Source organism: Phoxinus phoxinus (genome assembly GCF_949152265.1).
Source record: "Phoxinus phoxinus genome assembly, chromosome: 10".
In the NCBI taxonomy this organism is placed as follows: Eukaryota; Metazoa; Chordata; class Actinopteri; order Cypriniformes; family Leuciscidae; genus Phoxinus; species Phoxinus phoxinus.
Window position 1 is genome coordinate 36,422,561 of NC_136885.1, and position 10,000 is coordinate 36,432,560.

The window sequence follows — 10,000 nt, forward strand, 5'->3', positions numbered from 1 at the left end:
AAAGCTTAATATTTTTCTGTTATTTTTCAATGCAATTGGGTTATTTTTAATTCCTCACAATATTTTTTATTCCTCACATTCTTTCAACTTAAATTCAAAATAACTCACAATTTCATGTAAAAATGTGTGATTTTCTTTTTATCATTTATTTTATGACATTTGATATTTAAAATTGATAATTTCAAAAAAATAAAAAATAAACAATCAAACGCATGTATTTAATGAATGTATATATATATATATATATATATATATAAAAAAGTCACTGGATCAGTGATGTGTGTGTGTGTGTGTGTGTGTGTGTGTGTGTGTGTGGTCATGTCTACCTGATCTCTGGAGGCGGAGACTTGAAGCACCTCACTGAGTGTGTCACCGGGCTGCGTTCGGATCACATCGATGATCAGCTGCTTCGTGCTGGAGAACAACCAGACAGGAAATTACCTCATCATCATCATGACACACACACACACACATCATCCGACAGACTCCGCCCACCTCAGCAGAATCCCGCGCGCATCAGGCCGGTCATCAGAGCTCGTGAACACGTCAAACTTGCTGGTGAGCGTCAGAGAAACCTCCACCTTGGCCAAAGGCTGCTCCACATTTGCATCTGTGGGGTTGAGCTGCCCCTCGCCTGCACACACACACGCACAGATCAGAACTGAAGGGCCCTCAGAACCCTATCTAGGTAGGGACCTCACTGGGCTTTTGGATCCGACGTACCGATGAGATCCTGCAGCGACGGCACTGATCCCAGATCCTGCAGAAGCTGCTGAAGAGGGTCTGAGGGATCGGGACACAGACAGTCCTGATGCTCCAGCAGCAGCTGACACACACACACACACACACACACACACACGTCAGTAACACACCAGCAGATTGTGTGCACAATCACAACAGCGGAATTTATAAATTTGCATAACCATTTTATTTCCAAGATGACTAACTACACAGAATTAAATATGATCATGTGACCACAGTGTAAAAAAAAAAAACTGATTCACAAACATGACTCAAAAATATTTGGCCGAATATGTTTTATTTCGTGTTCATTTTAAGAGGAGAAATATATGCACTATATTATAAGTTCATTATATTTTTACTTAACCTGCTAACTTCATTATTGAATGTGTGTTCGAATAAATCTGTGTATTTTATTGTTAATGTTTATATTTCATTAACAAATGAATAATTAAATCTGGAAAAAGATAACATTAAACCGCCTTGTGTAATGAAAATTGAGTTTATGAGTTTATATAAAATTGAGTTTATGTACAACTCAATATTTGAGTGTTGATTATCAAGTACATTTCGATCGATTAATTGATTATTACTCGATATTTGGAGTTAAATTATATTTTCAGTTTGTGATAAATAAATAAATTGATCATTTTAGGTAACACTATTGTTATTTATTTTATAATTCTAATTAATTATGCAAATAAAAAAAATATATAATTACTTCTATTATATGATATAATTATAAATAAAGAATATTTATACATTATTTCAGAGGATGTCCAGATTAGACTATCAAGCCAACAGTAATATTGATTTATAAAGCTGTTTTATTAGAGTTCATGGCTATTTAAATACAAGACTTATACTATGTGAATTATTACTTTTTTTGGTACTTTTTAATCAGGTTTCTATAAAACACGTATACTGTGAAATATATCATTATCGAGCGGTGACAGTATTGTGAGGATGTTGTGATGTTTGCACTGACTCTGTGTGTGTTGATGAGTTCACTGATGGAGATGTAGATCACGGGTCTGTTGAGGATCAGCGTCTCGGAATACTCATCGATATTGAAGCGTTCCTCCGGCTCAGGCACGTCACACACTGCGCGCAGGAACTTCCTGTTACAGGAGAGAACCGAGAGATGAGACGGGAAGTGTGCGGAGAACCGAGAGATGAGACAGGAAGTGAGCAGAGAACCGAGAGATGAGACGGGAAGTGTGCGGAGAACCGAGAGATGAGACGGGAAGTGAGCAGAGAACCGAGAGACGAGACGGGAAGTGTGCAGAGAACCGAGAGATGAGACGAGAAGTGAGCAGAGAACCGAGAGGTGAGACGGGAAGTGAGCAGAGAACCGAGAGACGAGACGGGAAGTGTGCAGAGAACCGAGAGATGAGACGAGAAGTGAGCAGAGAACCGAGAGGTGAGACGGGAAGTGAGCAGAGAACCGAGAGACGAGACGGGAAGTGTGCAGAGAACCGAGAGACGAGACGGGAAGTGTGCGGAGAACCGAGAGATGAGACGGGAAGTGAGCAGAGAACCGAGAGATGAGAGGGGAAGTGAGCAGAGAACCGAGAGACGAGACGGGAAGTGTGCGGAGAACCGAGAGATGAGACGGGAAGTGAGCAGAGAACCGAGAGACGAGACGGGAAGTGTGCAGAGAACCGAGAGACGAGACGGGAAGTGAGCAGAGAACCGAGAGACGAGACGGGAAGTGAGCAGAGAACCGAGAGATGAGACGGGAAGTGTGCGGAGAACCGAGAGATGAGACGGGAAGTGAGCAGAGAACCGAGAGACGAGACGGGAAGTGTGCGGAGAACCGAGAGATGAGACGGGAAGTGAGCAGAGAACCGAGAGACGAGACGGGAAGTGAGCAGAGAACCGAGAGACGAGACGGGAAGTGTGCGGAGAACCGAGAGACGAGACGGGAAGTGAGCAGAGAACCGAGAGACGAGACGGGAAGTGTGCGGAGAACCGAGAGACGAGACGGGAAGTGAGCAGAGAACCGAGAGATGAGAGGGGAAGTGAGCAGAGAACCGAGAGATGAGACGGGAAGTGTGCGGAGAACCGAGAGATGAGAGGGGAAGTGAGCAGAGAACCGAGAGATGAGAGGGGAAGTGAGCAGAGAACCGAGAGATGAGAGGGGAAGTGAGCAGAGAACCGAGAGATGAGACGGGAAGTGTGCGGAGAACCGAGAGATGAGAGGGGAAGTGAGCAGAGAACCGAGAGATGAGACGGGAAGTGAGCAGAGAACCGAGAGATGAGAGGGGAAGTGAGCAGAGAACCGAGAGATGAGAGGGGAAGTGAGCAGAGAACCGAGAGATGAGACGGGAAGTGTGCAGAGAACCGAGAGATGAGACGGGAAGTGAGCAGAGAACCGAGAGGTGAGACGGGAAGTGTGCAGAGAACCGAGAGATGAGACGGGAAGTGTGCAGAGAACCGAGAGATGAGACGGGAAGTGTGCAGAGAACCGAGAGATGAGACGGGAAGTGTGCAGAGAACCGAGAGATGAGACGGGAAGTGTGCAGAGAACCGAGATGTGAGACGGGAAGTGAGCAGAGAACCGAGAGATGAGACGGGAAGTGTGCAGAGAACCGAGAGATGAGACGGGAAGTGTGCAGAGAACCGAGAGATGAGACGGGAAGTGTGCGGAGAACCGAGAGATGAGACGGGAAGTGTGCAGAGAACCGAGAGATGAGACGGGAAGTGTGCAGAGAACCGAGATGTGAGACGGGAAGTGAGCAGAGAACCGAGAGATGAGACGGGAAGTGTGCAGAGAACCGAGAGATGAGACGGGAAGTGTGCAGAGAACCGAGATGTGAGACGGGAAGTGAGCAGAGAACCGAGAGATGAGACGGGAAGTGTGCAGAGAACCGAGATGTGAGACGGGAAGTGAGCAGAGAACCGAGATGTGAGACGGGAAGTGAGCAGAGAACCGAGAGATGAGACGGGAAGTGTGCAGAGAACCGAGATGTGAGACGGGAAGTGAGCAGAGAACCGAGATGTGAGACGGGAAGTGAGCAGAGAACGTGCACGTGAGTGTGTGAGAGAGAGAGAGAGAGATGTACTGGTTGAGAAAGCTAAATTTGGTTTGGGCGCATGCGTACGCAGCGACCGGCAGTAGTAGGAAGCATGTCTGTTTTGTTTGTCAGAGTTTTTAAAGTCTGTTAAGTAGTTTGTTTTATTTATTTATTTATTCATTTTTGTACTGATCAAATTTTTTTTGTACTGATTCATTTTTTACTCCGGCTTGTTAAAACTCAGCGACATGGATCCGACTTTGTTCCTTTTTTTGGCGTCCGTATGGCACCTGGGTTCACTATGGCCGATTCAATACTCCAAAGACTATCTGCTAACATTTGAAAAATCTGTGATCAGCGGACCACCAGTGGACTTGATCATACCTGATCTGGAGGAATTGGCCGGTCTCGGGAAAGGCGATCACTTCAGAACTTTAGAACGGAGGCCAAGGAGGCGAGGAAGAAGAAGCGGGGTGCGGGAGCGTATGAGACGGCAACATCCGTCTCGCATTCCCCTGCCTTCAATTATCCTGTCCAACGCCCGTTCTCTCCGTAATAAAACTGACGAACTCCAGGCTCTTGTTCGCCATCAACACGCATTTAAAGACGCCTGTATCCTGGCCTTTTCAGAGACCTGGCTCGGGGAAAGGGACGCTGACGGTGATTTGGTTATAGACGGGTTTGGGATCCCGTTCCGCACCGACAGAACGTCCGCGACTACCGGGAAATCATGCGGAGGTGGAGTATGCGCATACATAAATGAACGCTGGTGTAAAAATGTTATAGTGAGAGAGAGACTTTGTACCAAGGACGTGGAGCTGCTTTCTTTGTCCATGCGCCCTATGTATTTGCCACGTGAATTCCCACAGATTTTCGTTACTGTCGTTTATGTTCATCCAAAGGCGAATGAAAAAAACGCCTCAGAACTTATCTCTCAGTCTGTGCATAAACTTCAGTCTTTATCTCCTGATGCTCCTAACCTGGTTTTAGGAGATTTTAATCACTGCTCCTTGGACAAATCTCTCAGGAGTTTTTATCAGTACGTTTCCTGCCCCACTAGGAAAGACAGGATTTTGGACAAGTGTTATGGGACCATTAAAAATGCATATAAATCAATTTCATTCCCCCCTCTCGGCTCAGCCGATCATAACTGTGTGTACTTGGTTCCATCCTATCGGACATGTCTTCAGAGGGGGAAGGTGACAACTAGAAACATCAAAGTGTGGTCAGAAGAGGCCACCCTCACCCTCCAGGGCTGTCTGGAGAGCACAGACTGGGAGGTGTTTATCGAATCTTCTAGAGACATTCACGAACTCACTGATGTGGTCAGTTCATGGATAACTTACTGTGAGGACATTGTTGTTCCTATAAAGACTGTCAGAACCTACCCAAATAGTAAGCCGTGGGCAAGCAGACACCTTAAAGTGCTACTAAATAAAAAGAAACAGGCTTTTAAACAGGGAGATCCTACTGAGCTAATGTCTGTACATAAGGAAATTAAACGGGAAATTAGGAGAGCTAAATTATCTTATAAAAGAAAACTAGAAGACAAGCTTAGCAATAATAATATGGGTTCAGCATGGGACAGTATCAGGTCTATGGTTGGTTTGACTGATAATGTAAAGAAAAGGGTCTCATTAGATGGGTTCACTTCTGATCTGGTCCTGGCACAAGAGCTAAACAAATTTTACTCCAGATTCGATGTGCATTTTTTCAATAATGAAATAATGACGCTGAGAAATACAGCACTGGAATCAAAACAAGTTTCTCCTCTTTTTGATGAACATTCTGTTGTCAAAACTTTTAAACACTGTAAACTAAGAAAAAGTGCTGGTCCAGATAATATCAGTAGTCGATTACTCTCCAACTGTGCTGAACAATTAGGCCCGATTTTTACTTATATTTTTTATTTATCCTTGTCTCACCAGAAGGTGCCTAATCTGTGGAAACAGTCTATTATAGTCCCTGTTGGTAAATCTAAACATCCCAAATCATTAAATGACTTTAGGCCTATAGCCCTAACCTCATTAGTTATGAAGTCACTGGAAAAACTGATCAAAGCTGAACTGTTGAAAACTACTGAACACCTGATGGACCCCCTGCAGTTCACGTACAGGACCAAGAGAGGGGTTCAGGATGCCACCATAACTCTGTTGAATTACATCTGCAAGCACCTTGACAGTCCAAACAATCATGTCAGATTGATGTTTGTTGATTTTTCTTCTGCCTTCAACACTATTCAGCCTCATCTACTAATCCAGAGACTAAGGGATAACTTTGGTCTGGAAGGTAGTATTGTTGGCTGGATTTTGGACTTTCTTACAGGCAGAACACAAAGAGTCAGAGTAAATGGCCAATTTTCTGATCTATATGTAACATCTACTGGCTCTCCACAAGGGTGCGTTCTCTCTCCTTTGTTGTATATATTGTACACAAATGACTGTCGTAGCATTTTTGAAAACCGTCATATATTGAAGTTTGCGGATGACACAGTTAAAGTGAGCCTGTTGAATAGCACTGAAACCTCGCATGGTCCCGTGATCGATTACTTTTTAAAATGGTGTCAGGAATCTTTTTTATCATTAAACGTTTTAAAGACAAAGGACATGTGCATTGATTTTAGACGTGTTCAGCCTTCCCCTGACATCATAGTGATTGATGGTCAGACAGTCGAATCGGTAGAGTGTTATAAATACTTAGGCACTTTTCTCGATAACAAGTTGACATTTAAGAAAAATACTGACTCGATTTATAAGAAAAGCCAGCAGCGTCTTTTTTGTCTTAGAAAACTATCTAAATTCCAGGTTGACTCTACTTTGATGACTTTGTTTTATCGTTCTTTTATTGAGTCTATGATTACGTTCTCCTCTGTTTGTTGGTTTCAATCCTTGAGGGTAAAAGAGAGGAACTTACTGAACAAGGTCGTTAGTTTCAGTAGTAAAATTATTGGGCTTCCACAAGAAACTTTACAGGATCTTTACAAAAAACAGCTGTCTAAGAAAGCAAACTCCATCTTGACTGACTGTTCTCATCCCTTATATCAACAGTTTCAGTTTCTACCATCAGGTTCACTGCTCAGACTCCCGTTTGCTAAAACAAACAGATTTAAATACTCCTTTGTTCCGTCTGCTGTCTCTCTCCTAAATGCCAGGAGGGAAAGGTAGCTTACACATTATTGAACTTGATCAGAATGTGTATTATGTTTTTTTTATTTTTTTTTTATGTTTTTTTTATTTATCATATTATGTGTATTTGTGTTTGTAAGTTTGTGTGCTCCTATGCTGTGAAACTAATTGCCCCACTGGGGGACAAATAAAGGTATTGAACTTGAAAGCGCACGTGTGTGTGTGTGCGTGCGTGTGTGTGTGTGTGTGATGTACTGGTTGAGAGCGTGCACTCACCTGAAGCGTGCGAGTGTGTGAGTGATGTACTGGTTGAGAGAGTGCGCGCACGTTTGTGTGTGTGTGTGTGATGTACTGGTTGAGAGAGTGCGCGCACGTGTGTGAGTGATGTACTGGTTGAGAGCGTGCACTCACCTGAAGCGTGCGAGTGTGTGAGTGATGTACTGGTTGAGAGAGTGCGCGCACGTGTGTGTGTGTGTGTGTGATGTACTGGTTGAGAGCGTGCACTCACCTGAAGCGTGCGTGTGTGTGTGTGATGTACTGGTTGAGAGTGTGCACTCACCTGAAGCGTGCGAGTGTGTGAGTGATGTACTGGTTGAGAGAGTGCGCGCACGTGTGTGTGTGTGTGTGTGATGTACTGGTTGAGAGAGTGCGCGCACGTGTGTGAGTGATGTACTGGTCGAGAGCGTGCACTCACCTGAAGCGTGCGAGTGTGTGAGTGATGTACTGGTTGAGAGAGTGCGCGCACGTGTGTGTGTGTGTGTGTGATGTACTGGTTGAGAGAGTGCGCGCACGTGTGTGAGTGATGTACTGGTCGAGAGCGTGCACTCACCTGAAGCGTGCGAGTGTGTGAGTGATGTACTGGTTGAGAGAGTGCGCGCACGTGTGTGTGTGTGTGTGTGATGTACTGGTTGAGAGTGTGCACTCACCTGAAGCGTGCGTGTGTGTGAGAGATGTACTGGTTGAGCGCGTGCAGGTGAGCCGAGTCCCCGCTGAAGTGTTTGAGCGCTGCGCTGTGCTGAAGGATGCGAGCGATGGAACCCAGAGTCCGGCGCTGTCCCGGCAGAAGAGCAGAACCGGCGCCGAACTCCACAACATCGAACCCGTCAGGAGCCACGACAGCAGGGTTCATGTAGCGATAGTAGATGAGGTTACCCACGATCTGATCACACACAAAATCAGAGCAGATATTGAATATATATATATATATATATATAAAATTTGTTGTTAAATACATTGTTATATATTTTAAATTTTGTGTAAAAAAATAAAAAGTTATAAAGTATATACACAATAATCTGAGGTTTGAGAAATGTACCTTGTACAGCTCGTCTTCACTGGCCTGAGGAAACTTCTCCTGCAGGGCGTCTCTCAAAACTTTAGCAGTGTAGCGCAAACCGTACCTGGTTAAGACAGACACACACACACACACACACACACACACACTTAAGATATAAAATCAGCCCTGAAAACGCGAAATTTAAAAAAAAAAAAAAAAAAAAAATCTAATTCAGTCCCATCAAGAATTCACAGAACTTGTATGCAGCCCTAAATTTCCTGCAACTGTTTTTATTTTTATTTGTGGTAATATTTGGGCCATTTTTTTTTAGTGTTGTTTTGCAGTGAAACTCCAATAATCGGTATGAAATTAGTATTAGTAACAGTAAGAAAATAATTACCTGTAATTTTTTGTGCATAATTACTGAAATCGATTGTGGTCAGTTTGCATTCATTCTTTGCAGGTAATATTGTATTCCAACAGTCACAAACACTAATTCTAAATATAGGAGGGACTTAGTCAGGCCATCACCAGACCAAGCTGGATCTTTTAAGATTGAACATTATCTGGGGAGTCTGCTCTGTGTTCCTCCTGCACAAGAGGCGTGATCAACGGCCATAGTTCAAATGACTGTGCGCAATTGGATAGTTCTTCAACCAATCAGACGTGAAAACTCCAGGCAGGAATCGTGTCAACAAACGTGTTGGTTTGCAGCGTTGATCAGCGGTTTGCAGAAAGCAATGGCATCGAATGATTTTTGCAAGTTGTGCAAAAAAAAAAACATGAAAGTGAGTGGCATCTACACCCACGAGCGATTTATAATCACAACCACAAAAATATTAAGCAGTAGAAACTGTTTTTAACATTGATTATAATAAGAACACTTACTAATAATAATAATTGAGCAGTAAATCATCATATTACACTGATTTCTGGAGGATCATGTGACACTGAAGACTGGAGTAATGATGATAAACAGAACAAGGAATAAATTACACTTCACTGTATATTCACATAGAAAACTGATGATTAACAACATAATAATATTTCACTGTATTTCTGATCAAATAAACAGCTTTTGTGAGCAGAAGAGACTCAGTGTTTCATAAACCTCTCTAACTTCAGACCAGTGGTGAATGTGTGTGTAGGCATGACACACTTACGGTAGTTTGTGTGTGTTGCTGGTGATGGCGTGTAACACGCGCTCCGTGAGGTTCTTCAGGTTTGTGATGGAGATGTTTAACCTCTGCTGGACCTCAGAGTGACTCAGGGCCTCCTCGACGCTCACCTCATACGGCAAACAACTGACACACACACACACACACTTTCAAAAGCAGCTTTACAGTAAATGCATGAGTCCACATTACAGTTTGCAGTGTTCTGTTATCAGAGGAGACTAAGTTATGCATTTCAGGAATGTACATATACAAAATCACAGTTAGCAAAAAATATATTAATTTAAACAATGTAATAATTATAAGATCTCATAAGAACTGAGTATCTCATACAGGAATGTGTTCTTATAGCATTCTCACAGACCGCTTCTGTTGATTGCAATTCTCAACCTCACCACTAGATGCCGCTAAAAACACACTGCACTTTTAAAAACTACTCAGAAATATAATGTGTAATATTGTTACCATAATTGTTCTAAGTAGGTAGCACACAACATTGTTTAGTGTTCCTATAGCGTTCTCACGCACCTCTTCTGGCCAGTCTGGCTCTCGGTCTGGTTGACCCAGCTCTTGTAGATCTCCACGGGGTCGGTGCGGATGTTGAGGTCCCGGTCCTGCAGAACTTCTCTGATGGCCGGACCCAGGACGTCCTTCAGCGCGTTC

General features: G+C 43.6%; 1 protein-coding gene across 3 annotated transcripts in view; it reads right to left on the reverse strand.

The window, feature by feature from the left end:
- iqgap3 (IQ motif containing GTPase activating protein 3) overlaps positions 1 to 10,000 on the reverse strand; it is a 32,906-nt gene that overhangs the window by 3,925 nt on the left and 18,981 nt on the right. For all 3 annotated transcript variants that reach the window (XM_079626648.1, XM_079626647.1, XM_079626646.1), the window contains 8 exons: positions 9,866 to 10,000; positions 9,326 to 9,466; positions 8,202 to 8,286; positions 7,813 to 8,045; positions 1,730 to 1,862; positions 724 to 826; positions 496 to 634; positions 327 to 414 (listed from right to left, as the gene is read on the reverse strand). The exon at positions 9,866 to 10,000 is cut by the window's right edge and continues 90 nt beyond it. In XM_079626648.1, the coding sequence (XP_079482774.1) occupies positions 327 to 414; positions 496 to 634; positions 724 to 826; positions 1,730 to 1,862; positions 7,813 to 8,045; positions 8,202 to 8,286; positions 9,326 to 9,466; positions 9,866 to 10,000 (1,057 nt within the window). The remainder of the gene's footprint in view (positions 1 to 326; positions 415 to 495; positions 635 to 723; positions 827 to 1,729; positions 1,863 to 7,812; positions 8,046 to 8,201; positions 8,287 to 9,325; positions 9,467 to 9,865) is intronic.